The sequence below is a fragment of the Marmota flaviventris genome, chromosome 1 (assembly GCF_047511675.1).
Source record: "Marmota flaviventris isolate mMarFla1 chromosome 1, mMarFla1.hap1, whole genome shotgun sequence".
NCBI lineage: Eukaryota > Metazoa > Chordata > Mammalia > Rodentia > Sciuridae > Marmota > Marmota flaviventris.
The window spans coordinates 210,050,212-210,077,501 of NC_092498.1; the positions used below are offsets into that span (position 1 = coordinate 210,050,212).

The window sequence follows — 27,290 nt, forward strand, 5'->3', positions numbered from 1 at the left end:
TCCCGCACCTGCTCTGGATCCCAGGTGCCCTGGGCCCCATCTGTGGCCATCTTGTCCGTTCCTCTGCTTGGACCCCTCTCCACCCTCCACCCTCAGCTGGTGCTGCCTTTTCCAGGCAGGTGCCTGACCCCAGCCCATCTGTGCCACCACCTGGAAACCCTCACCCCGCGGGGAGCCAGATGGACAGAGCAGGACGGACAGCCCCTGGGCCTGTCCAGCGACCCAAGGCTGGGCAGAGAACAGGGCTTTAATGTGGAGATGCGGGTCCCACAAGGCACGAGGCCCTCACCAGGACCAAATAAATAGCAATCCATCGCTGAGGAGGGCAAGGGGGAGGGGCGATGAGGGGGCCTCCGGGGCGTGGGCCCGGGCCTCGGGTGCTCTAATGGCTGCGGAGGAGTCCAGTCCGCGTCATTCACTCTCGGAGTCAGAGTAGTCGGCCACCAGAGAGGAGCTCAGGCTGCCGGGCTGCGGTGTGCCTGGAGGGTCCGGTGCCTCCTGGGAGGAGCCTGATGGGGGCCGGGACTTGTCCTGACCGTTCCCCTCCTGCCCCCACTGTCCGCAGGTCTTGGGGTTCGCTGTCTCCTCAGAGCCGTCCTGGGAGGACGCGGGTCTGTCCTGGGTGGTCCCCTGAGGTGCCTGCGGCTCCCTGGACTTGGCCTTCTCGGCCGTGGGCTGGGGGCTCCCGGGGATGTCTCGAGGCCGCCGCACGATGCCCAGGTCCTCCACGGTGACGGGGCAACTGCTGGGTGCGCTCCTGCGGCCCTGGGCCAGCTTCTTCAGGACGCTGCTGGCCTTGCTGCTGGCGCTGCCGGGGCCCGGGGCGGAGGGGAACCAGGAGCGGCTGATGATCTCCGTGCGCTTGAGTTTCTGCTTGTCCTCGTAGGCTGCGGGGAGGGGATTGAAGAAGGGACAGGTGTGGCTCAGGGTAGGGCGCGGAGGCGCAGGCGCCAGCGAGGCCTGGCACCAAAAATTAAATAGCTCCTCGCAGCCCGCCACACCTTTCACGGCCAGGCATCCCCATCTCTGCGCCCCTCCTATGGCTACCCCACCCGCGGGAGCCCCCAACTCACAGTCCAGGGTGTGGAACCTGAGCAGGGAGGCCAGCCTGCGGTCGTCCTCCGTCTCGGGCACCAGAGGGATGGCCAGGCTGGCCTTGGCCTGCAGGGCCTGGTCCCTCTCCTCCTCCTCCTGGATGGCTTTTTTCTTTTCCTGTGAGGGAGCAGCAGGGGGTCAAGGTCACAGCCCCACCTCTCCCTGACCCGCCTCCAGCTCCTGGGTTTCAGGCTCCCCCTCAGTGTGAGGGAAGGGCCTCAGCAACCTGGATACAGGAGTCACTCTCCACGTGGGAGATGCCACTGTCACCGACACACAAACCAGGGCCCCTCTACTGTCCATCTAGACAAGATGGCCATGCTGCCCAGGGACGGCTGTGGCCCTGTAAGATGGATGGGGCTGGAAACACCTGCTGCCTGGTGTCGCAGCCGCTGTGGCTTCCTCTGGCCATGCCCCTCCTGTGCTGGTGGTGACGCTGGTGTAAGTCCAGCTGGAGAGAAGCACAGGGCGTGGCTACGTGCAGCACACAGTGCTGATGAGTGACTAGTGACCGTCACTGACTTGCGTATTTACTACACTGTGCTTTCTCTTTCTCTTTTGCAATGGGGTCTCGGGGTTGCCCAAGCTGGTCTTGCATCCCTGGCTCAAGTGATCCTCCTGCCTCAGCCTCCTGAGCAGCAGTTTGTTATTTTAGAGAGTACAATTTTTATTGGTGGTGTTGTTTTAGTACTGGGATTGGACCCAGGGGTTCTCTACCACTGAGCCACATCCCCGACCCTTTTAAAAAAATTTATTTTATTTGGAGACAGGGTCTCGCTGAGTTGCTTAGGCCTCACTAAGTGGCTGAGGATGGATATTAACTCACGATCCTGCCTCAGCTTCTTGAGCCGCTCAGATTACAGGCATGTGCCTGGCCCAGCCCTTTTTATTTTGAGACAGGACTCACTAAGTTGTCCAGGCTGGCCTTGGACTTGGGATCCTCCTGCCTCAGGCTGCAGAGTGGCTGGGATTACAGGTGTGCACACTGCGCTGCACTTGGAGTGAATTGGTTCTATTTACTATCATGAGTTCACTCTGATGCAGCCTCCATGCCCGCTGCAGCCTCAGCACCTGGTGCATCACGGACTGGGTTGGCTACACCTCCTGCGGCAAGAGGCCCCGTGTGTGGCTCATCTAGCCATCAACTCTGGGTTAGTAAAGGCCTGATGTGCGCACAACAGAGAATCCCTTAGCACTGCTCAGAATGCGTTCCTGTCGTGGGGCGAGGTGCAACTGTGTGCTCAGGATGCCACCTTGGCAGGGCCTCGTTAGGTTCTGGGAACCCAACAACAGGTAGACAAGAACCCTCGCTGAGCCAGGTGTGGTGGCCTGGCACACGCCTATAATCCCAGCTGTGCTGGTTCAGGAGGCTGAAGCAGAAGGATCACAAGTTCAAAGCCAGCCTCAGCCAAAGCGAGGCCCCAAGCAACTCAGTGAGACCCCATCTCTAAATAAAATTCAAAATAGGGCTGGGGAGGTGGCTCAGTGGCCGAGTGCCCCTGAGTTCAATCCCTGGTACCAAGAAACAAAACAGAAGCCCTTGCTGACATTGCAGTGGGTCAGCTGGGCAAAGCGGTAGGAGAGATAAGGACATGGGGTCGCGGGGAGGCAGAGGCAGGGAGGTCCGTGGGGAATGCGTGGAGGGCCAGGGGACGTCTCCCCAGGAAGTCACCTCTGGGAAGACCTCTGTGTGCAGGAACGCTGTGGGTTCTTCTAAGAGCAGAAGGAGCAGCTCATGCAGAGCCTACAGCAGGGGAGTGCTCCGAATGACCAGGAGGGGCGAGGAGGCTGCGTGGCCCAGGGGCACCAATGAGGGGCAGAGGGGGAGGCCCCCAGGGGGAGGCGTGGATCCGAGGGCCGGCAGCGCCTCCCAGATTCTCAGTCACGTCACAGCATCAAGTGGGGTCGCTGGGGAACTGATTAGTTATCGGGGAGGTGATGGATCAATGCCCAGGAAATTGGGCCTGAGGAACCTGTTTGTCCCCTGTCATGCGAGGACACAGCCAGAAGGCGCTATCTGTGAGGAATGGCCCTCCCTGGACACTCGTCCACCCGGGCCTTGGTCCTGGGCTTGCCAGCCTCAGGACTGTGAGCAGTCAAGGCCTGCTGTGGCCATGTCGCCGCCTGTGTTTCTGTTCCAGCAGGACGGGAGTGACCCACGGGTCAGAGGAGGACCCTGAGGCTCTGGGGTGAAATGACCTGGGGTGTGGTGGGGTGCTGTGGTGGGGTGCTGGCTGATCCCGGCTCACAACCCACGCTCTCTGGCTCCACGCCTGCCCTGACGTCCCCGGAGCCCCACCCTGTGCTCCTGACGGGGCGCTCACCCGGAACCTCCGCCGCAGCATGCTGTTGAGGGCGAAGTCGTCCTTCCACGCGCTCTGGGCCTCCTGGATGTGGCTCAGCGTGGGCAGGGCCTTCTTGAGCGCGCTGCGGTCCGCCTCCCCGTGCTCCAGGCGGAACATGGCATCCGCCTCCAGCCTCTGCTTCTTCTCGTGCTCTGCAGGGACCACGACAGTGCAGCTTGGGCCCCGCTCAGGGCCAGGGCCAGGCAGCCGGGCATGCGCCGGGCAGGTGGCGCTCACCTGTGGTCAGCACCTGCTCGTTGTCCGCCATGTCCCAGCGTTCCTCCTTGCGCTGGGCGCCGCTCACGATCACATAGTCACAGTTGGCGGGGTCTGTCTGCATCTCGATGTAGTTGACGCACAGGTGGCATTTCATCCGGAACCTGGGTGAAGGCATGGGCAGGAGTCGGGATGCTGTGGGCACACCCAGGGACGCCCAGGGCCCCCATTCGCTTCCTTCCATCCACCTGCGATACCCAGTAAGGACTCGCTGGGCACCGACCGCGCACTCGGGCTGTGTCTAGGAGGAGGGCCGAGGGTGAGGTGTGGCCCTGCCCCTAGTGCCCTTCTGACAAAGAGGCCACCTTGGGTCCCAGGAGCAGCTCAGGGGTAGAGCACAGGCCTGGTGTGCGTCAGGGCCCGGGTTCCATCCCCAGCACCGTAGAAGGCCAACAGGAGGAAAGCACAGGCCGGGCAGGGGCCGGCTCCTTCACTCCTTCATCCACGTCTCTCCGCCTTCACTTCCTCGTGCACGAGCTCGCTCATTCAACAATCTGAGACAGGCTGCTCTGTGCCAGGCTTGGTGCCAGCTGCTGGGGACGCTGCTGGGCAGTGGAGCAAGCCAACCCGCTCCTTTTCAGGCAGTTCTGGGGTAGAGGCAGGCCCTCCCTGCTGGTGCAGGACAAGCGCTGCACCTGAGCCATCCCAGGCCTATTGGTTTTGAGACAGGGTCTCGCTACGCTGCTCAGTGGGAGTGAAGCTGGCCTTGAACTTGTGATCCTCCTGCCTTCAGCCCGAGTGGCTGGCATTACAGGCATGTGCCACTGCTGATGCTCCAGAGGGGGACGAGTCACAGAGGGGTCCAACAACTGCACACTGTCAGCAGCTGAGTGCCACTTAGCAAAGGCTTCTGTGAGGGTGGTGACCGAGGCACACCCGGTAGGGAAGCAGCCTGGAGGCCACGAGGAGGAGGTCCCCGGGTGGAGGGCACAGAGGGGACATGTACCTGAGGTGTGTGAGGGACGCAGGAGGCTGCAGGGGAACGAGTGAGGGGAGAAGGCAGAGGTGAGGAAAAGGCTTGGGGCTGACTGCAGGGGCGGGAGCCCTGGAGGACCCGGGGGAGGGGCAGGCTTGACTGACCGTGGGGAGGGGCTTCCGGAGCCTACAGAGAGGGCCAAGATCCCCCTTTGTGGTCCCCTAACCTGGCCCACACTGTTCCCGGTGCCAGGCGCTCCTACCTGTAGATGGGGGTCGTGTAGTAGTTGCCCACTTTCTTTTTCTCTGCATTGTACCGCACACCTGGGAGGGCAGGGAACGAGGCTCAGGCTGGGACCCGCATCTCCTCAGGATGGGGACAGGCAGGCCCAGCACTGGAGGGGCCTTGGAGGGCACAGACACCCACGTGGGAAAGGGGGGGGGGTCCTGGCTGCACCCACACAGGCTCAAGACACAGCGGTGGGCCAGAGCCAGAGGGCCCGGGTTTGAGTCGGGCTCCACCACGGGCCACAGGCACTCAGGCTGCGCCCTGCCCTCTGGGCCTGTTTCCCAGGATCCCCCGCCTGCTGCTGGGGGCCCCTGGAGCCAGCCAGAAGAGGGCACAGGGGCTGGACAGGGCTGGCACTCGGCAGGTGTGTAAGAAGGTCGGCTTTCATTACCTGTTTAGAAAAACGGTCAGAATTCTTTGTCCTAGTTAGGTAATCTGTATTCTCTTTTAAAATATTTTTTAGTTGTCAATGAAACTTTATCTGATTCGTGATTTCTATGTGGTGCTGAGGATGGAACCCAGGGCCTCACACATGCAGGCGAGTGGTCTGCCACTAAGCGTCTCCTCTGGGGACTCCTAACAGGAACTGGGGACTAAAACCCGGGTGTGAGTCCGGCCCACCACCGACCACCCAGCCCAGGTAACCGGTATTTCTGACTTCTGACTCTGTTCAAGGCTTGCACCTGGCAGGCAGAGCGGGCTGGTGGCTGGTGTGGCCTGCGGTTTACTTTCCTGGGCGGCTGCCTTAGTTCAGGCTCTGGGATGCACCGTGGCGCCAGGCTGAGGCCCAGTTTCCCCTCCTGTCTTGGGACAGGAACTATAACCAGCCCCTGGGCCCAATCTCTGTCCTCTAAGTGCCTGGAGGCTTATGAGGTAGGTGCCCAGCTGGGTCTGATTAGAGGGACACGGGACTCACTCGTTCCCTTTGCCAATGAGGTGGCCTGTCCCCTTCCTCCTGCAGTTCTGAGGCCCTAGAGCGAGGGCTGGGCCCTCCTGACCACAGCTGCTGACTCCTGCACGGGGAGCTACTCCGGCCAGGTGCCGTGCAGAGGGCTGGCTGAGCCGCAGGCGCTCACCCCTGGGCCGTGCCCTGAAGGATGCGTGCGGGCTTCCCAGCACAGCATTATGACACAGGCACCTTGGTTTTCTTCCGTGGTCCCCGGCTCCTAATTCCTCCCATGGCCCATAGAAATGAAAATCTCTCCTCCCTGCTGTGGGTCACTCAACCTCTGCCCCTCCCCAGCCTTTCTGCTCTGGAGCTGGCCCTGAAGAAACTCTTACCCAGCCCTGTCCAACGGGAGGTCACGAGACCCTCCCCACCCCCGAGGGTCCTGCCCTATACCCGGAGGAGGAATGCTGAGAGGCCAGGAGGAAGCCGGACGGCAGGCCTGTCTGTCAGCAAACACGCCGCGCAGTGGCAGGCCTGTCTGTCAGCAAACATGCCGCGCAGTGACATTTCTGCAGGAACCAAAGGGTCAGGGTTTGGAAGCTTGAGCTTCCTGGAGGTGGCACCCCGGGAGCTCACGCCCCTTCCCACTCCCTCATCCCACGCGGCTCTGCTTCCCTGGCAGTGCTGGGATCAAACCCAGGTCTCACACGTGCGAGGTGAGCATGGGAGTGCGTCCTCCCCTGAGCGCCCCCAGAACTAATAAATGCGTGAGTACATTATTGTTTTTGTGCTGGGGACTGAACCCGAGGGTGCTTTACCACTGAGCCACATCCCCAGTCTTTCATTTGTATTCTGAGACAGGGTCTCACTAAGCTGCGCGGGCTGACCTCCAACTCGTGATGCTCCTGCCTCACCTCCCGAGCAGCTGAGATTACAGGGGTGTGCCACTGTGCCAGGCTCCACGTTTGAGTCACATTTCCTGCGTTCTGTGAGCCACTCAAGCAAATCAATTGAACTCAAAGAGCCCTCACATGTGGAGTCAGAGCTGATCTGTGCTCCCTGGCGAGCGGGGAGAGCCAGGGCCCCGCCAAGGCCTCACAGAGGCTGAGCCCTCCCGCCTGCTCCTGTGCACCCCCAGGGTCCAAGGATAATGGCAGCAGTGAGAATGCTGGAAGCTGGCCCGCACCAGCCCTCCGCACGGACCACGTGCTATGTCAAGCACCAGATGTAGCTCACCAGGTGGGCCCTTGTTTACAGACAGGTAAACTGAGGCACAGAGGCTAGTCTCCTGCTGAGGGTCAGCCAGGTAAGAAGTGGCAGACGGGATTTCAACCAAGGGCCCAGAGACTTAATGGCTTTGCAACCTGGGTGTCTGTTCCCCAATTCCTGATTAGGAGTTCCCAGGGGAGATGAGCCTCCCAGTGCCCAGCATGCAAGTGGCTCCCTGTCTGCAGGGCTGAGGGGGGGAAGGTAGGGAGAGAGGGCAGGGGGAAGAGCAGGGGAGGGAGGGCAGGGGGAGGGCAGGGGGAGGGCAGGGGGGTGGGCCGCAGCTCACCCATGCCGATGTGGTTCTTGCAGCCGTCGCACCAGATGTTATACGGCATCTCGAATCTACAGAAACAAATAATTTCTTTTTGCTTTTTGCTCCTAGATGTTATTTTTTATCCTCGTTAGTTATACACGCCAGCAGAACGTGTTTTGTTGTACACAAATGGAGCCCAACTTCCCGTTCCCCTGGCTGCACACGATGCGGAGTCTCAGGGGCCATGCAGTCACACACAGGGTGATCTGGCTTTGGCTTGTGGGGCAGGGTCTTGCTCTGCTGCTCAGGCTGGCCCTGAATTCCTGGGGCTCAAGTGATCCTCCTCCCTCAGCCTCCTGAGCAGCTGGGACCACCGGGGTGGCCACCGCACCTGGCCTGGCTTGACTCTGCCTCCCTGACCTGCAGGTCTCTGCACCGTGGCTCTAGACTCCTGTCCAGAGGGGAGTCTATGGCCGCAGCCCTGGAGTGAAGGCCTGCTTTGGGCAGTCAGTGGGACACAAGGGAGGGACAGCGTGGCAAGTGTGGGCCTCGGCCTCCGGAGGCCTGGCGGGCATCTGCTTCCTCTTCTGAAGTCCATGCACTGCGCCCGGAGGACAGAGGAGGCCGGGCTCGTGTGCTGGAGGCAGAGTCCAGCCGTACAGGACCTGCCAGTCCTTCCCAGGAACTCCCCAAGACACAGGAGGGCCCGGGCCTGCCCTCCATGCCCAGCAGAGGCCTGAGGACGAGCCGGCACTGACGGTGTTGATTCCGTCGTGCGGCAGGAGTGGACCGAGACGGGGCTTTCTGCCTCACGGAATCAGGCCCCACAGCACCGGGCCCATGAGAGGTGCTGAGCCTGAGGCCAGGGTGCACAGGGCAGGGCACCCCCGGTGGTGCCAGGGTCTTACCGGATGACGAGGATGCCTTGGGACAGCTTCCGGGCCCGCTCCCGAAGCGGGTGGCTGTTGTGGTATCGATTGAGGGAGCCATGCTGTGGGCAAGAGCGAGAGTCAGCACTGCGGGGCGGGCAGCTCAGGTCCCCTGCGGCCCACTGCTCTGGGCCAAGAGGCCGGCGGGGCAGAGAGGCCTGACTGTCCTACCCCGTGTGGGGGGTGGGGTTGTCAGAGGCGGCAGGGGAGGCACAGAGGTCTCAGGGAAGCAGGGGACCTGGAATCAGGACTTCAGCTGTCTCTCCGTATCCCCAGGGTGGGCTCCCGGGCCTCAGGGACACCCCAATCTGTGTGTGTTTGAGTCTGGTATAAACTGGTGTAGCGAAGGACCCACGCGAGTCCCACATGCTTAAATCAGCACAAGAAACTAACACAGGGCATGCTCAGCACAGAGCCGCTGGATCCCCTGGAGGTTCTCAGTCTGCGGTTGGTGAATCCAGGGACAGGGAACCCGCAGGTAGAGGGCCGCTGGGAGGGCCAACAGTCCTGCTCCCGTTTCTGAGTTGAGGGAGTGACATGGGCAAGGAACCTCAGTTTCCCCGTGTATCAGCGGGGCTACTGCTCACTATCACCTGCAGGTCTGGTGGGAGGGTCGGGAGAAAGGACCGCAGTGCCAAGTGCTCACTCGGCACTCTACGTGAGTGACCTCATTAATCACCCAAGGATTCTGTGAGCTCAGGTTGTACTTTCCTTCAGAGTCACCACTCCAGAAAGGAGGAGTGCTGGGCCCGGGAACGCGTGCTGGGGTCCTTGGGCCTAACTTAAGTGCCTTCTGCATGGGGAGGCGGCCATCAAGTCAGACGAACACCCCTGCCCTGGGGAGAGGACGTTCTAGTTGGGGAGATGAATAACATGCAAACAAATGAACCACATGCCAGGAGTTAAAATGGCGGTGGAGATTAAAGAGAAGCAGCAGGTGATGTGGTGGAGAATGAGCCAGTGATCAGGGAAGACCTCTGCAAGGAGCCTCAAGGAATACAGGAGATTGGTGTCAGAAGGAGGAAAAGGTTCCAGGTGCAGGAGCTGGGGCCGGGAGGGCACTGGATCTGACCCAGAGTCCGTGTGCTCAGCCCCACTCGGGCACAGATGGCAAGGTCACTGAGACACCCACACGTTACCAGGGATGAAGAAGACTCTAGAGCAGACCTTGGGGCTCCCTTCCTGGCCCCAAGTTCACGGGCACAGCGTGAGTCTCTGCTGAGGGACGTGGAGGAGGCAGGGAGCCCGCACTCACCTTCTCGGGGTTGAAGTCCGGAGGGTAGTACTTGTTGACACCTTTCCTTTCACCCTGGAAAGCAGAAGAGCCGTGACTGGGAGAGGGCCTGCAGGAGACCAGCCCGTGCCCCCTCTAGGGACAGGACCTCCTACAGGACTGGGTCCAGTGTCTGACCAGGCAGTGGCTGCCTGGTGACAGGCCCTCTGTTGTTGCACTGGGAAGTCCCACAGGAAGTCTCACACTTCACTGTTTGGGGACCATGGCTAACAGTAAGAAACGCAGAGGGCCACTGGCTTACAGTGGTCCCACTCACGACAGCAAGTGCTTGACCACGGAGCTGCAGCCCCAGGCCCTGGACTAGTGATTTTTGACTTTACAACAGTGCAAAAGTCATGTGCTTGAAAGCTCAGAGTGAAAACCACACTGGAGATTTTGCAAGTGAATCTTGCCACCGGCCATGATATTCCTGTGAGCCCATCTCCTGATGCTGAGGGCCCAGTCACCCTGGGATCTGAGGGTGCGCTCCCTGCCAGGCTGGAACGTGGGCTGCCGCGCAGACTCGGCACGTGTTGACCTCTGGTGTCTTCACCACAGTAAGCCGAGCGCTTCCGCTTTTAACGTCACCACTGTGCAGACACACACGTAATGCAGCTGAAGCCCAGGTCTCATCAGGGATCACGAATGCTGGCACATGTCCTTGTAAACGCTGGCATCACCCGCCCAATGGACCTAAAGACCCCTCAGAGCGCGGCTTCTCAAACCTGGCTGTGCGATTTGACTGTACAGCCACCTGAGGTGCTTCAAAAGTACGGACACCAGGACCCACTTGGGCATGGTGCTTGGACACTGGGCCGTTCAGCAGCTCCCAGGAAAGGAACCACAAAGCCCAGGAGACACACATTCCAGGAACACACCTCTCAACAACCGACAGACGGAAATGACCCAAGTGTCCATCAACAGATGACAGATTTCAAAAACGTAGCCCAGGTTAGGGACGTAGCTCAGTGGCAGAGTGCTTGCGTGGCACGTGTGAAGCTGAGTTCCATCCCCAGCACCACCCAAAGAAAGTCCCTGGGTGACCACTTTAGTGCATAACGAAGGTTCAAGCCTATCACACCAAAAGACCACAATCTGGAGTTTGAAATCACCAATTACGCAGAATCCCACCATCTTGCACAATTAAAATGCACCGATTAAAAATATGGAAAAAAATTACTTCCTTAGAGCTTGTGGAGGAAGAGGACAGGGCCACTCTGGGGACCCCACAAAGACCCAGAGCAAACCACAGGGAGCACAGGCTATCTACTCACCATCTTGGGAGCTGTCTAGGGTCCTCGCCCTCGAGGCGGTCAACCTGGAGTTCCTCTGTCACTGCGTGGACCAGTCCTGCCGTCCTGCAGGGCCTGGCAAAGGGACCTCAGGCTTCCCTGCAAAGAAGTCAAGAGGTGTGGGCTGGCGGTGGTGCTGGCTCCCAGGAGCCTCCTGCCAGGTGCAGGCAGCCTCTGAAGGCAGTGCCTGTGGGATCTGAGAGAGTCCGCGCCACGCTGTGGCCACCTGAACCTCACACCTCACCCTTCTCATCCCCGCTGGACCCTGACAAGGTCCAGCTCCCGTCAACTCTTTCCCAAAACGCAGGGAGTCCTATTTCTGCCCTCAATTACACTCCCAAGGCTCCCCCCACGGTGGTCAGGGGGACTTCCTGGAATAGGCGTGGATGTGACAGTCTCCCACGGAAGCCCCTCCAGCAATTCCCGTTCCTTTAGAATCAATTTGTGGGCCCTGCCTGCCTCTCGGAGCCGTCTGTCTCCCTCTGGCTCCTGTGTCCCAGCGCTGGCTTCCTGGCCTGCCACACTCTTCCTCTGCCCCTCCTTTTTGTGTTCTGCAGTGCTGGGGCTGGGACCTGGGCCTCGTGCATGCTGGGCCAGCGCTCCACCCCGAGCTGCACCTCAAGACGTGGGTTTTGTTTTCTTTCCTCTGCCCTGAATGCTCTTCCACAGGCCACGTGCTGTCAATGCACCTTACAGGCTGTCATCTTGGTCAGGTGGCCTGTGCCGTGCGCACCCCACACAGGGCCTGGCCCTAGTGGATGCTGACTGGAGACTGAATGAAACAACTGATGGAGGTTTCAGAAGTGTCCACTGGGGTGACCCAGGTACTAAATGTGCAGGCTGGAGGCGGCAGGCTCCCCCCAGGGTTTACAGGAAAGACTTTTAGGTCAAATAAAAGGAAGTTCTGGTTTACATTAAAGAGTTCACAGCAGGGCGAGGTGGCCCAAGCCTCTAATCCGGGCGGTGGCTCGGGAGGCTGACGTAGGAGGATCGCAAATTCAAAGCAGGCCTCAGTAACTTAGCAAGGCCCCTAAGTAGCTTAGTGAGACCCTGTGTCAAATGAAAATAAAAAAGGCTGGGGATATGGCTTGGTGGTTAAGCACCCCTGGGTTCAATGCCTGTTACCAATAAATAAATGAATAAAGGCCAGATAGTTAATGTTTCTGGATTTTTGGCCCAGAATGTCTGTGCCCAACAACTCAAAGCTCTCCTCAGAGCCAAACTAAAGATACGCAAATGATGGGCATGGCTGTAGTCTAATAAAAAATTTTATTTATGGACTCAAAATTCACATTTGAAATTGCTATTATCTGTCACAAAATATTATTCTTTGGATCTGTCCCCACAATGATTTAAAAATTTAAAACCGGGGCTGGGGATGTGGCTCAAGTGGTAGCGCGCTCGCCTGGCATGCGTGCGGCCCGGGTTCGATCCTCAGCACCACATACAAACAAAGATGTTGTGTCCACCGAAAAATAAATAAATAAATATTTAAAAAAAAAAAAAAAAATTTAAAACCATTCTTTACTTGAATATTGTACAAAATCAAATGGGCCGAGTTTATCAGCTCTTGCCCAAGAATCACGAAGACTGGTCTCTAACTACCTATTTAGCCTACTTATGTACATGCTGTTTAAAGATTTTTTTAAAATTAATTTTGATGATAATGGAGTTTGAACCCAGAGGAGTTTTACCACTGAGCTACATCCCCATTCCTTTTTAAATTTTGAGACAGGATCTCTCTCAGTTGACCAGGCTGGCCTCCAACTTGGAATCCTGCCTCAGCCTTCGGATTAAAGGTGTGCACCACCACACAGAGCATGTTCTCTGATGTTCACTGAGGGGCAGACAGGGTGGGGTCTGAGGAGGAGGAGGAAGAAGAGGAGGAAGAGGAAAAGGAAGAGGAGGAGGAGGAGGAGCTGATACAGCTAAGTTTAGTCTGCATTATGCTACTATTATCTCTGGATAACCAATTAGGACACGGATGGGGGTGGGATCTAGTAAGTTGCCCAGCCTCAGAAGCTGATAGCAAAGATTCTAAGGGAGTGGGGGTAGGGGTTTGCGAAATGCCCATGATGTAAACTGTTCTGCCATTTCCTTGAAACTATTTTAGTGTGTGTCCCTTTGAATGGGACTTTTCCAAGGTCTGTTCAACCCTAAAAAGTCCTTTTTACCAACGAAATAACTTAAGTGCCCATGCAGGCTTTTGGGGGTCACAGCTCCCTGGGCTTAAATCCCAGCTCCACTCCTTACCAGCTGGGTGACCTTGTGGTCAGTGTCTGATTTTCCCTGGGCTTTTGAAGAGTGGATGATGAGGACAGTGGATGACTTTGGGGGTTGCTGTGGATGAAGTGATGCACGGGAAGTGCTTTCACAGTGTTAAACACGCAGCTCACAGGAGCTGGGTGTGTGTCTTCAAGTGTTTTTACGCCCCCAGTGAGTGGCACTGACAAGGCCACAGGACGATGGATGGAAATCCGATCTTCAGTGTCAAGAGTACTGACCCCATTTGCCCAGAGTCACAGTGTGAATTTGGATCTGGCATCTGCGGAGTCCTAGATGCTTGACGTAAACTGCGGATTCTCTGTGAGCCTCACTTTCCTCCCCTGTAAAACGGGGGTTTATAAAAAGCATCCACCTGCTAAGGCTGCCTAAAGACCAGGTGGGCTGCAGTGTCGGGGCAGCGCCCGAGGTCGAGGTCAACGGTGGAGTTTTAGTTCTCCTACCCACCGTCACCACTTCACCACGGCTTGGCAAGGTAGGGGCTGGCTGGTCTCATTTTCCAGAGGAGAAAACGGAGCGGCCCTTGAGGCACCGTAGGGGCCAGGGCAGGGTAGGGGGCGCCGCTGGAGCCCTGTGAACTTGGGTCAGGCGACGCGGCCGGCACCTCAGAGCCCCACTTCCCCCGAAGCACCGTCCGCAGGTGGGCGGTGGCCAGACCTCCAGCTCCACGCAGCCAGCCCACCCACTCACCAGCACACCAGCGCTTACCTGCCCTCCTGCTGACGTCACGCCGCGACTGGGCCCGGAAGCGCGCCCGGCCGGCCAGGGAGCGGATCGCCCTTCCCGCGTGACGGGGACGCCGGCGTGAGGCGGGGCGAGGCAGCACGTCACGCTGATTGGCTGGCTGCCGAATACGACTCGCCCTCTCAGCCCCGGGAGTGGATCAATTCAGGACTGCCCCGCCCAACCGCACATACGTCACGGTGCCCCACCCCCGTCCCCGCCCACTCCGCGAGGCCCAATCCGAGGCCCTCCTCCCGACACCGCCCACCAGGAGCTCAGTCCAGGCCGCTGAAGCCGGAGAAGCCAGGTGGGTTCGCTCGAGCAAGGTCCCCGAGTCAAACCAGCCAGCCGCCACCGCTGAGCCACACCTCCAGCCCAGTCCCTGTTTTTGAACAGCTAGTAAACTAAGAATTGTTTTTCCTTTCCTTTTTTTCTTTTTTGGTACCGGCAATTGAACCAGGGGCTCTCAACCACTGAGCCACATCCGCAGCCTTTTTGTATGTTTTATTGAGAGACAGGGTCTCGCTGAGTTGCTGAGACTGGATTTGAACTTGCTGTCCTCCTGCCTCAGCTTCTGGAGCCGCTGGGATTACAGGACAGCACCATCATGCCCGGCTTTTGTTTTTCCATTTTCAAGTGATTGGGAGGGGGAAAAAAAGTTTTATTTCTTGTGAAAACAATAAACTTAGATTCCATCGTCCGAAAATAGTTTTAATGGAGTACAACCACACCTACTCACTGACCTATTACCTATGGCTGCTACCAAGGCAGAATTAAATGGTTGCAACAGAGAGTGTGTGGGCCACAGAACCTCAAGTATTGAATATCTGCCCCTTTATGGAGGTGGGCAGAAGCTTGCCTGAGAGCTTCCAGACCAGCTGAGGGCGCTTTCAAAGGGGAGGAGAGGCTTTTGAGAACTTTTTTAGCCTGTAGGGCCCACCAGCATGTGCTTGGTAATTTTGTGTAAGGGATGTTATCAGGCATCTGCTGTCTGCCAAGCCTCAGGGATTGAGAGAGGAAAGGACATACCCTTTTTCTGCACCATCAGGCAGATAACTGACAATTTATCACAGGCAGTGTGAGAAGTGATGACAATGCTAATCACCCATGATATTATTTCCTGCCAGGTTTTATCTGTTCTATTTACCCTCACAGGTAAATTCTCATGTAATCATGGTGCTTCATACTGGGCTGGGCATGGGCTGCTCAATAGGCATCACCCACTCACTGGGTACTGACCCCAAACAATGCTCCTAGGAGGTGGAACTTCTTTATTGTTCCCATTTTATAGATTAGGAGATAGGTTCAGAGAGGTTAATCAACTGGCTCAAGCTCACACAGCTAGCGAGGAATGGAGGTCAGTTATATCTGCTGATGCTGAACCTTGTGCTCTTGTCGTCTGAGCTATACTTTGAATTTGTAGGAATTAAACATAAGGGACATGGGAACTCAGAGGAATCTTAACATGAGTCAGAGGTGGTTTGGGTGTAGGCAGGAGTGAGGTCCACCTGTAGGAAGTGACCTCTGAGCTGGATGATGAGTGAGGCTGAAGAAGGGCAGGCAGAATGGTGGCGAGCTCACAGGTCCTTCAGCCTGAGCTAGAACTGCATCCGACCCCAGGAATCTCACTTGACACATCTGGACTTTGACTGAGCCCTTGTCCTTTACCTGAACCAAGAGGTAGTGACTACAAAGGTACAAAATTTCACTTGACATTGTGGGCAGTGTTTGGGGGGAGGGGTGTGTGAAGCCTTGGTTTTCAGGGTCATGTGGAACCTCAGAGTTCCTCCTCTTATACAGGCAGGTGAGGGAACCAGTAGGTCAGCCTGACACATGAGGAGGCCTTCCTAAAGATCCAAGTGCTGAGCCTGGCTTTGAACTCCCGATCCTCCTGAGCTGATGGGATGACAGGCATGCACCACCAGCCCAGCCCGTCTTTTTGAGACTGGCCTCACTAAATTGCCAAGGCTGGCCTTGAACTTGGGGGTCTCCTGTCTCAGCCTCCTGAGTTGCTGGGATTGCAGAATGAGCCACAGCTCCCGGCTTAGTCAGGTCTCTTCTAAGAGAGACACCACAGTCCATCACTGAGAGCATCTTGGGAAGAGGGGAAGGGGGACACGAGGGAATGACATTCTGTTTCCAGTGACCTTGGTCACCACCTGGAGACCTCACCCAGCACTTAGAGAAGGGTCCACCGCCTCCTGAAGGTCCCCCCAACCACATACCTCTGGAGGTTCTCAGGACATTTTAACACTGCCACCCTGGGCACCAGGCGTCACCATGAATTTTGTTGGGGACGATTGTTACAGAGCTGGGGCCTTCTGAGAAACTGAGGCAGTGTGAAGACCCTCTTCAAACCCTGATTTTTGTGACCAAGTCAGATTTCAGACATGTCACTCAGAGTAACAGGAAGGAGTTTATTGAAGGGACAGAGAAAAATGAAAGGGGGCCAGGTGTGGTGGCACACGCCTTTCATCCCAGCAGCTGGGGAGGCTGAGGCAGGAGGATCATGAGTTCAAAGCCAGCCTCAGCAACAGCGAGGCCCTAAGCAACTCAGGGAGACCCTGTCTCTAAATAAAAGACAAAGTAGGGCTGGGGATGGGGCTCCATGGTTGAGGGCCCGAGTTCAATCTCCAGTAACCTCTGGAGGGGAGGGGGAAGGAAAGGAGACCCTCTGAAGGGAGAGGGTGTGTCCTCTCAGAGAGGAGAGGGGGAGTCTGTCTCTCCTGCATCCCAGTTTTATTGGGGGTCCCAGAGAAGTTTCCAGAGAGTCCTGCCCACGTCCACTTTTTGACTTTTGGCTGACAGAAGGACAAACTTAGATTTTCAAGTCCCTACTCTCATGGTGATTCTAGGTTACCTTGGCCCATACTGACGGGTTGTAATTGGATTCTCTCTCTCTCTCTCTCTCTTTTTGTAGTTGTAGATGGACAGAATGCCTTTATTTGTTTGTTTTACGTAGCGCTAAGGATTGAACCCTGTGCCTCACACATGCTAGGCAAGTGCTCTGCCACTGAGCTAGAGCCCCAGCCCTCTAATTGGATTCTTTTTTTTTTTTTTTAATATTTCTTTCTTTTTTTTAGTTGTAGTTGGAGCCAATACCTTTATTTATTTATTTATTTTATGTGGTGCTGAGGCTCTGTTAGACCAGGACGCAAGAAAAGACCACTGACTCCAATTAAAATCAAATTAAAGCAAGCTTATTATTTCGACCGGCCGGGCTGCCTCTCCCACCCAAAACTGCGGGAACAAGACAGCAACCCCAGCTTTCCTGCAGCCCAGCTTTATAGCCCAGAAAGTTACACAAAGGGGGGGTTACAGATAATAAAACTCTGACGAGCATCACACTAATGGTAGTTCACATTTTTGCTGGCTCCAACATCAGAATTTATGAAGGTCATTAGAGCCTCAGAGAGGGTCGTTGTCTGGCCAGGGAAGGCCAATATTTATGAGGTGTCACTAAAGTTTCAGAGAGGGCTGCTATCTGGTCAGAGAGCCAGGCATGGGTGAATTCAAGGCACGGGCAGGCATTCCAAGCAGGTTCAGAATTTGCAGTAATTTATAGTAAAACTGAAACTATCTTTTCATGGCTTTGTGGAGATGGCTCCTAATTTTAAGAAAAGATCAGGTTGGGTCTATCAGCTCAAACCCAGGGACTCCCACTTGCTAGGTGAGCACTCTACCCCTGAGCCCCAGCCCAGCCCTCTATCTGGATTCTTAACCACACATTCTCCCAGGTTTTGTGGGGAGGATTTCAGGATCCCGTCACAGTAGCCTGCTGGGTCCTCCCCTCCGCATTACCTTGGCTGCGTTTCCCCTGCAGGTCCAGGTGGCCTGTCCACGGAAGCCAGGCAGGGCTGCAGGTAGATTGCTTCTGGAACAGAAATCGTGTGTGGGATCAGCACAGTGGCGGCCACTTTATAGAATCATTCCCTTAACCTCGTGTCCTAGCGTTCTCATCTATCTGTCCCCCAACAGAATCGCATTCACACCATGGTGGTGCCTTGGGAGTGCTGGGTCCCTGGGAGCGCTGGGTGCTCCTCTTGGCCCTGTTACCTGTCGATTTCAGTTGACCTGCTGTGTGACGCTAAGGACTTGGCCATTTCTTGGAACCTACTGTTCTTGAAATTCCAGAAAGCAAAGAACGGAGACAGACACTCAGAGCATTTGGGGCGACTATCTAAAAAAGGCCTTTGAAGCGATAACCCAGGACGTCATTACTCAGGGTTGGGAAGAGGGCCCAAGGGGGCTCCCCGCTGCCAAGGCAGGACCTGAGGGGCAGCCCCTCCTGTCCTCTGGTGGCTCTGCTGCGGTGGCCCTGCGTTCACCACTGAGCGCCCACAAACGTGAGCAGACCTCGTGACCCTCGGGGCCTGTCTTGTGTTTTGTTTTGGTACCAGGGTTGGAACCAGGGGTGCTTAACCACTGAGCCACGTCCCAGCCCTTTTACATTTGATTTCTACTTTCGGACACGGTCTTGCGGCTTTGCTGAGGCTTCTGCCCCTGCCTCCCCAGCTGGGACCGCAGGCCTGTGCCACCCTCTGATGCCTTCCTACCAGCCCAAGGAAACGGGATGGCACGCACAAGGGTCTTCACAGGGGCTTAGAAAGGCTGAAGTGTGGAAAGCAGTGACTCGGGCGGCAGATGCCCTCTGGGTGACCAAGAGTGTTGCAGGAAGCAGAGGAGAGCACAAAGGGCACCTGGGGAGGGCGAGGACCCAAGTCCCTAGGAGACCAGCCTTCAGGAGTCCCCAGCCCTGTCTGAAGCCGGGTGTGGACACTTCAAAGGGAGCAGGCGGGCTCTGGATGGTTACTCACAATCCCCAAAGTAGGGGCCTGGGGCTAATTAGATTTCCTGCGGAAGGGCTGGCCAGGCCAGGCCGGAACAGCCCTCTCCCAGCATGGCCTTCTCCTGATGATGTTCTTATCACTTCATTTTACACCCAGGTCTGGCCTGGCCATCGCCAGAGCAGGGCACAGCTTGCCTGTCTGCTCCGTCTGCCCCCTTTACTACTTTCAGTGCTGACTCGGATCCCGCCTGGGTCTGTACGCAGGCACGTGGAGCACTTACGAAGTGTGACCCCAAGTTCCTCAGCCCTGAATTCACCTGACTTATTTTGTCTCCCCTCGAGACTGAGCCCAGGTGGCACCCTCCCGTCCCAGGACCCTGCAGGGACACCTGGGCGACTCCAGTGGCCGTCCCACACCTTCCAGGATCAAAGGGTGCGGTTGTGTTCTGGGACTGAGTCAGCCCTTTTGCCGGATCCCAGATCTGAGGGGACACCCTGAGCGACAGGCGAAGGTGGCTCTCTCAGGGGACAAGACTGCTCCTTAGGTCCAACAGGAGTGCTGAGGTGGAACTGGATCCCGCATTTGGCTGCTGGGCTCTTGTCTCCCAAATGTTGAAGAACAGAATCCAAACGCAGTGAGACAGCCGCCCCCCACCAAAAGAGCAAATGCTTGATGAGCCAGATACATCATTAAGGAGACCCTTAATGGGAGACCCTCTCCAGGACTCTCCAACGACAAAGACACAGATAAAAAACAGATCCCCAGGGCCTGTTCCCAGCAGGACTAGTTCTCCCCCACCTCACACCTGTGTGTCCCCCTGACAGCTGCAGAGCCACTTAGGCAGGATCAATGTGGGAGACCCAGATGTTGCCTGGGGCAGGGCAGGACGCAGGGCTCACCACCCAGCCCCCCGGGTAGACTGGGTAGACGTGCTCAGCAGCACAAGCAGAGCACCTTCTGAAATGCACCCCAAGTCAATTAGCATTCCTCCACCCCAACACCAACATCTGAATGAAACTAGTTCCCTTCTTTGAGTGACACCCTCCTGTTCCTGACAGAGATCACAAGATCCCACCGAGTTGGTAAAAACAGTACACATTTTAGGCTCTGGGACCAGAAGGGCTCCACTCCTCAGCCCTGCTTGTTGAAGGACAGTAGCCGACAATATGTAAATGTTGGCTGAGCGCCAGGCTAAGGGACTGCTAAGAAGAAATCCTTTTTTCCTGCGTCTACAAGTCAGCTCCTGATGAAGGCTGCTGCCCGCAGGTGCTGGGAGACCTGGGCCTCTGTCTGCTCACTGGGGTTGTGTTAGGAAGTGCTTCACCTCAAACTTATGGTCAGAATTTAGGATACTGCGTGTCATCACTCAGCAAGGACATCATGAGCCTCAAACTCAGAGTCACAGGGCAAATCCTGGTGGTGGATTTCTCCCTGCTCCAGCTCACGGGTGCCAGCCGACCTGAGACCCCTGCCAGGCTAAGAGAGCATGCAGAGCAGGAGTGCAGGCCCGGGCCAGCTGCTTGGGGGCTGGGGGCCGGACTGCTCGAGCCATGAGTTCGAGGGCAGCCTGGGCAAATTAGGGAGCGCTTGTTTCAAACAAACTACAAACCCCAGGATACAAGGTGATGGGCACCAGGCGGGAGTCAGGAGGTTTGGGGACCACAGACTTCTCCCCCACCTAGAACACAAGCCCGTCCCAGGACAAAATCAGGACAATTTAGTTCATCAATCTTAACTGGCTTTATTTTCAATTCTAGAATTAGGCAACATTTCATTCCATAAAATAGAATTTGTTTCCATGAGTCAAGCCACGGAGATGGGTTTTAGCAGAAAAGAGCTGAAGAAAACAAACGGTAAACAGTTTCCCTGGAGGTGGGGCGGAGGAAACACTGTCACGGGACAGACTCCAAACCTAGGTTCTGTGTCCCAGGAAAGAAAATCCAGGGTCAGACACTAAAAGGCACCTGGGGGGCTTTTATCCTAAGTGAAGAGAAAGTGGCAGTGAACACACTCAAGGGAGAGAGTGGGCCGCCTCTGTCCCTGAGCAGACGACAGAGGACACCATGTTGCTCCCAAATTTATTCCTGTGGACGTTTGCCTTGAGACCTGGGGACCACCTTCTGCACTTTGTCAATCAAGGGTCAACTCCTCCTTCATCTCGGGTGGTGGCGTTTTTGTCCCTAATTGGTCCTTTCTGGAACTGTCATGGTGGCCATGCTATTCAGGGGGCTTCACTTACAAGTCAGTCCTGCTAAGGGGGGCCCTGGGGTCAGGGCCAGTCAGAATTGGCCTTAGCGAGCCTGTGCTGCTAAGGAAACCTCCCTCTGAACTCCTGGCGACCCCTGTGGCCAGAACGCCTCGCTTGGCTTTACCCGACCTCAGTGGGCCCTGTCAGGTTAGTCCCGTCAGTCCTCCTGTCCCGTAGCCCTCCCTGTTTCTACTGGCTCACTCTCAAGGTCTGTGGACCTGTTTCCTACAGGTTTATCTGTACAAGTTATTTACCCGTCTGCCAAGCTTCCAGTAACTTAAAGCACGCCCTGACCTTGCCATGCACCGCACTGCCCATCACCGCTACCTGAGGACATCAGGACAAAAGTAACTGGTAGCTGGGCCTGACAGCGCTCGCCTACGATTCCAACTGCTCTGGAGGCTGAGGCAGGAGGATTGCAAATTTGATACTGGTCTGGGCAACTTAGGGAGACTCTGTCTCAAAATAAAAATTTAAAAGGGCTGGAAATGTGGTCAGTGGAGATTGTTCGTCTTCCACGTGTGAAGCAGGGTCCCATCCCCAATTCCGCAAAAAACCTCGTCAACATCAGGTTAGTCTTTTTTTGGGGGTGGGTAAGGATTAAGGCAGAGTGAATTCCATTATCAGGCCAATTAAAACTGGCTCAAATTTGGCTATAGTTTCTCTGATCCTGATTGACCAGAAAGTCATGACGATTTTGGTTTGACTTTAGTTTGAGTGACTCCCTACTTTTCTAAGGCCTCGTGGGTGCTGGGCAAGGCAACTGAGCTACAGATGAGCCCCTCTGAGCTCTACTCTGTGGGGTGGGGGTGGCCCCATTTTGGATTCTTTTCTGACCAGTTGGGGCCTGATGCAGGAGCTTAGTCCAAAACAAAGGTCCTGGGCTGAGCTCAGCTGGTAGCATGTGAGCCCAGCATCCCTGAGGCCTGGGTTCCATCCCCAGCACCAAAAAGGAAGCAAATCCAAAACAAACGCCTGAGGCCATTTTTGTTGGGTCAAGATATCACAGTACAGGCTCCTGCCCAAGGGCCACAGGCACCAACTGACATGAGACCCCTGGGAAAGAAACACGGCCCCCAACTCGGCAGCACATCTCTTCTCCACCTGCCACCAGGAAGGGCCATGAAGGCTGCTCCTGCTCTGCGGCAGGTGCTGCTCACACTGAGCGGGTGACAGGAGGGCAAAGGACATAAGGTGCCCAGCCAGGGGGAGAAAAAAGGGTGGGAGATGTCCAATACACAAATACTTCCCAGGAAGTTGGAATACAGCCCGGAATGTCAGGCAGACATTTAGATTGGGTTTATTATGTACTCAAATATCCCAGACACCCCTTGTTCATTCATCAATATGGTCACTAAGCGCTGCAAAGACACTGTGGTGACCAGAGAAGGAGTCCCTCTCTGGAGCTTACACTGCTCAGCGTGGGTTGTCCTGGGGAGACCCTTTCCTACGAGCAGGATCCCAGTCAAGTTCCTGCACACAAATATTCGGACCTGTTACCTGGCAACTGCAGAGGACCTGGAAAGGCAGGAGTATGCTGGAAAGGCAGGAGAGTGCCAAAGGAATTCAGAGATGGTCAGTGTTTGTTTGTTTGTTTGTTAAGAATATTAGCCGGGTCAAAATTACTGATGTGAACATGTGCAATATTCCCATAACTTAAGCACAACGTCACAGAGCATTTTAAAAGACCAGTTTTTAATTTTATTTTTCCTCACACAAACACCAGGGTGTCTTGGGCTTAAACACCATAATTTCCCACAAACCAGCCCCTGCCCTGCTGTGTTCAACACCACCATAATTTACTTGTTAAAATCAGGAATAATAATGAGTTTGTCTATGGTAGCAGCCTGGAAAACGGACTCAGAAAGATGTGTTTAGGGGACAGGCTGGGAGGCTGACTGAACAAGACGTGGAGGGGAACTGAAAAGGTCACAGGCAGCCTGGGTGGCCTCAATAACTTCCTGTGGGGGGACCAGACTCTGGGTATTTCCAGGCCCTTAGAAATCACCTCAGCATCGTCACTTGACAGAGGAGGAACCAGTCTAGGGAAATAAGTGACAAGGTCACAATGTGCAGTCGCAGAACTGAGGACAGAACCCAGGTCTCCTGATTCTTGGCCAGGGCTGCTTCTATGCAGTAGAACTATCCATTACAATCTTTTTTTTTTGGTACTGGGGATTGAACTCAGGGGCACTCAACCACTGAGCCACATCCCCAGCCCTATTTTGCATTTTATTTAGAGACAGGATCTCACTGAGTTGCTTAGTGCCTCGCTGTTGTAAAGCAGGCTTTGAACTTGTGATCCTCCTGCCTCAGCTTCCTGAGCCGCTGGGATTACAGGCGTGTGCCACCAGCCCGGCTCCATTACAATCTTATACATTGTGTTTCATATAATCCAATTGGGTCAACCAGTTTCCAGAATATCTGGCCATTTAAAACATCTCTATGGTGAGACAATTAACACATGTTTTGTCCTACACATACATATGTACCTATCATGCTTAACTTGATCAATTAGGCACAATGAGAAATTCCCAATAACACCTAATAATAAAACAGAAAAATTATAACTACATACAATGAAAGTTCTTTGAAACTTATGCATTATTTCTGGAATTGCCAACTCAACATTTTTCAGACTCCAGAGAACTGAAACTGAGGATCCTTTAATATATACCTTCTGGCATATGATGATGGTCAAAGAATTAAACATCTATTTGTGAAGACTAACCCACTTTTCTGTCTTCTGATTTTTGGCTCTAGGTTAGAAGTTCTCAACTCAGGCCATTCTCCTCTCCCAGGGGTTGTTTGGCAGTGTCTGGAGACTTTTCCTCCCCAATACTGGGGATTGAAGAAGGGGCTCTTTACCAGTGAGCCACATCCCCAGTTCTTTATTTTGAGACAGGGTCTTGCTAAGTTGCCGAGGTTAGCCTGGAGCCTGCCATCCTCCTGCCCTAGCTTCCCCCAGCCCCCCAAGGAGGTGGAATTACAGGTGTGCCTGGCACGGGGACATTTTTCGTGGTGACAATTCAGGTTGGAAGGGAGTGTTCCTGGTGTGTAGAGAGAAAAGGCTGCATATGCTGCTCAATTTCTTAACAGTGCCTAGGACAGTGTCCCACTTCAAAAAAAGATCTGGCTTTTGATGCCAGTAGTGTAGTTAAGAAACCTTTCACTCTAGGAATAGAAACCAAAATGGGAGCTCAGGTCGGGCAGAAGGTTGGGCCGTTCTGACCAAGGGGGAGAAGCCAAGTGGGCTGAAGAATCTGCTACCAAAGGTATTGTTTCCAAAGGTGGCCTGTTAGCTACCCAGGAGGCCGAGACAGGGGGATCATAAGGCCAACATGGGCATCAGGTGACACACGGCTGGGGCTGTAACCCGGTGGTGGAGCGCCCTGGGATCAATTCTCAGCACACCCCCCCCCCCGCCTCCAAAACAAAGGTCAAGCATCTTTGGGCTTCTAAATCCCAACATTTCCCCACCACGTTTGCAGCCTGGACGACACATGCTCCTTGTTGCCCTCTCCCCGCGTCCCCTCCCTCGACTTCTACCCCGAGCACGTGGGAGGTACGCCACCAGCTCGGCCCGGGTTTTCCGTGGGGGCACGCGGGAGGGCCCTGTCGCCGCGCCCCGCTGGCATCCCTTGGGCCACTTGGGCCTCCGGGACCGGCGTCTTCCCGTGGATGCTCACAGTCACAGCGCCCACCTCCTCAGGCTGCTGCGGGAGCCCCTCCGCCCCACGGACCCCACTCCGGGGCCCAGCCTGTCCCGAGTTCTCCGGGTGCCCAGGGCCGCCTGCGGCAGGGGCGTGAACTCCCCCCACAAACGGGGCCCCCGAGGCTGCGAGACCGCGATCTCACGGCGTGGAGAGGGTGGCCTGGGCTCCAGACCTGAGGGGCGCCCAGACGAGCTTCTCATCCCTCTTGGGCCCTTCGGAGCCTAGTTCTCGGCTGGGAAAGCGACCGGCCTAAGCCCGGAGGTCCGTGGGCCGTAGGCCACCGCCCGCAGCGCGACACCAGCCACACGCGCATGCGCGAACGCGCGCGGGGGACTGTGGGAGGTTGGCTGCTCCCCGAGGCCCCGCCCAGACGCCGACGCGGTTGTCAGGGCAACCGGGGCGGGGCGAGGGCGTGGCTACGAGAGCTTGTTCATTACTGTCTGGCCGCTGGCTGGCGCTCCTCTGAGCCGGTCTTTGTGCGTTGGCTCGCTGATGGGACAGAAACTGACTTTCAGGCCTTGGGAGCACTTTTTAATCAAATGACAACTTCGATGCCAGTGGAAACCGCTTTAAAGACCTCCCAGTGTCGACCTGGCTCATCACATACGGCCCCCCTTTTCTCCTTTCCTCCTTTGCCTTTGAATACTATATAATTTATTAACAGCATCTATAATTTATCTGATTTCTTCAAGCCAGAACTTGTTTAGACAAAACCGCGACTCAGAGTTCTGCACAAATGACTCAGTGGTGACTAATTCCATTCCGAAAGCATCCTTTACAAAAGAGTTCGCTGCAGGATTTCTTTAAATAGAAAACTTCCTCAGTGCCCTGAGAAGGATTCATGTTACAAGATATTCATTTAGATCCCAGATCCTCCTCCCTCCCCACTTTCTATTTTTTTTTTTTTATTCCCCTGCGCACAGGGCTGCTGTATGTGGCCGTTACAAGTTGTATTCTGCAAAGGGTACTGGCTGAGGGGCAGGGTCCTGGGGCTGTTGGACACAGGTTGCGGTCTCCAAGCTAGAGAGCAGGTCCAGTCCTCTAAAGGTTTTCTCCTTCCTTCCCTTCTTTCTTTCTCCCCCCACCCAGCCTTGCTGGGTATGGAACCCAGGCTTCTTGCTAGGCTGATCTCCAGTCCCCGCCTCTGGTGAATTAAAGAGGTGCCTTATTCTGTTTGCATGATGGTCCTGTTTGTACCATCTACCTTCCAGCCTACCTAATGCTTTTATAACATCAAAAATCAAATCAAGTTAAGAGAAATGTAAGTTTCTCTTTATACAAAAAGCACAGGTTGTGATCCCAGAGACTTCAAGCTGGTTGGTTAAGAATCTCCTTTACAGCAGCAGTAAGGTCACAGTTTATAAAACATTAAGGAGGAAGTATTTTGACCTTTTTCGTGATAGGCTGTTATTCATTAACTTTCTTTTAAAGGCAAACAGCTGTTTAAGCTGATGTGTCCCAGCTGATTGGTTTAATTTCACTAAGTCATGTTGATGAGGATGTAGCTTATGTTTTTTTTTGTGTGTGTGTGTGTGTTTTGCTTATGAATTAGAGCTAGTGTTTTTTGAGAAATCAGCATGACTTTTATTTTTCTCTTTTCTGTTCTGGGGATGAACCCAAGGCCCTTGCATGCTAGGCAAGCACTCTTCCACTGAGCTATACCCCGATCCCATAAATAGCTTAAGTTTCAGCTATGTGATTATGAACACTTGGCCTTGGGATATAGCCGCACTGTGGCCTCCAGTTTATTTTTGTTTTTTACAGTAATCGTTACAAGACCTTGGACTTGATGGGATGGTTACAAGTTTTATGGTTTGTTATTCTACTTTGTTTACGCTACAGACTTTGTGTGGGCCCAAGTCATTGATGAAAGCTAAGCAGGGTGCCAAGAAGGTCATGTAAGATACACGTGGAGTATTTGCTGTCTTTCTGTGCTTCACCAGGTCATCCAAGGAACCAGATTCCTTCACCTTTGTGCTCCTCCATCTCCCAGGGGCTGTCCTCAGACACATTTGTCTCCTGTCCAAGTTTCAACCAGCAGAAAGGAGGAGGAGAAAGTCTGGGGAAAGTGGCTTTGTGTCACCGGAGATGACTTCTACATGGTTTTATCTTGATTGTATCTGTTCCTTTGGCTCAAACTCAAGTCATGTGGGCGTATTCAGCTGCAAGAGTTTCTGGGAAATGTAGTTTCTGCTGGGATCATATGTCCTGAAATTCAGGGGATTCTGTCACTAAAAGGGATAAAGGGACAGTGGATTCTAGGGTACAGATTGTGATTGACCCAGGGTCAGGACTGGGTCACTAGATGTTTCGGATAAGCACAGAAGACATAAGTCAGTTTTTTTGTTTGTTTGTTTGTTTTTTGGTATGGGGATTGAACCCAGGGGCACTAAAACATTTAAGCCACATCTCCAGCCCTATGTATATATTTTAAAGACAGGGTCTCACTGAGTTGCTTAGGGCCTCGCTAAGTTGCTGAGGCTGGTTTTGAACTCACAATCCTCCTGCCTCAGCCTCCTGAGCCGTGGGGATTACAGGCGTGTACCCACCACACCTGGCATAAGTCTACTTTTTTGTTTTTTGGTGGATGGAGAAGGTTTCATTATATTTAATAAGCATCACTGCACAGCAGAGGAGCGTGGATTTGAATCTCGCCTGTGCCCTTGCTGACTATACGACCTTGGTGATGTTATATCACCACCCAG

General features: G+C 55.0%; 1 protein-coding gene across 1 annotated transcript; it reads right to left on the reverse strand.

Annotated features, from left to right (window-relative positions):
• Nucleotides 1–192: 192 nt before the first annotated feature.
• On the reverse strand, nucleotides 193–13,898 carry Yju2b (YJU2 splicing factor homolog B). The gene is made up of 10 exons (XM_027955282.2): nucleotides 13,817–13,898; nucleotides 10,808–10,924; nucleotides 9,516–9,569; nucleotides 8,240–8,322; nucleotides 7,365–7,420; nucleotides 4,895–4,955; nucleotides 3,678–3,820; nucleotides 3,420–3,592; nucleotides 1,074–1,212; nucleotides 193–887 (listed from the first exon to the last, which is right to left on the reverse strand). Exons 2-10 carry the CDS (start codon nucleotides 10,808–10,810, stop codon nucleotides 412–414), a joined length of 1,188 nt encoding a protein of 395 aa, XP_027811083.2. The 5' UTR covers nucleotides 10,811–10,924; nucleotides 13,817–13,898; the 3' UTR covers nucleotides 193–411.
• Between the last annotated feature and the right edge of the window lie 13,392 nt (nucleotides 13,899–27,290).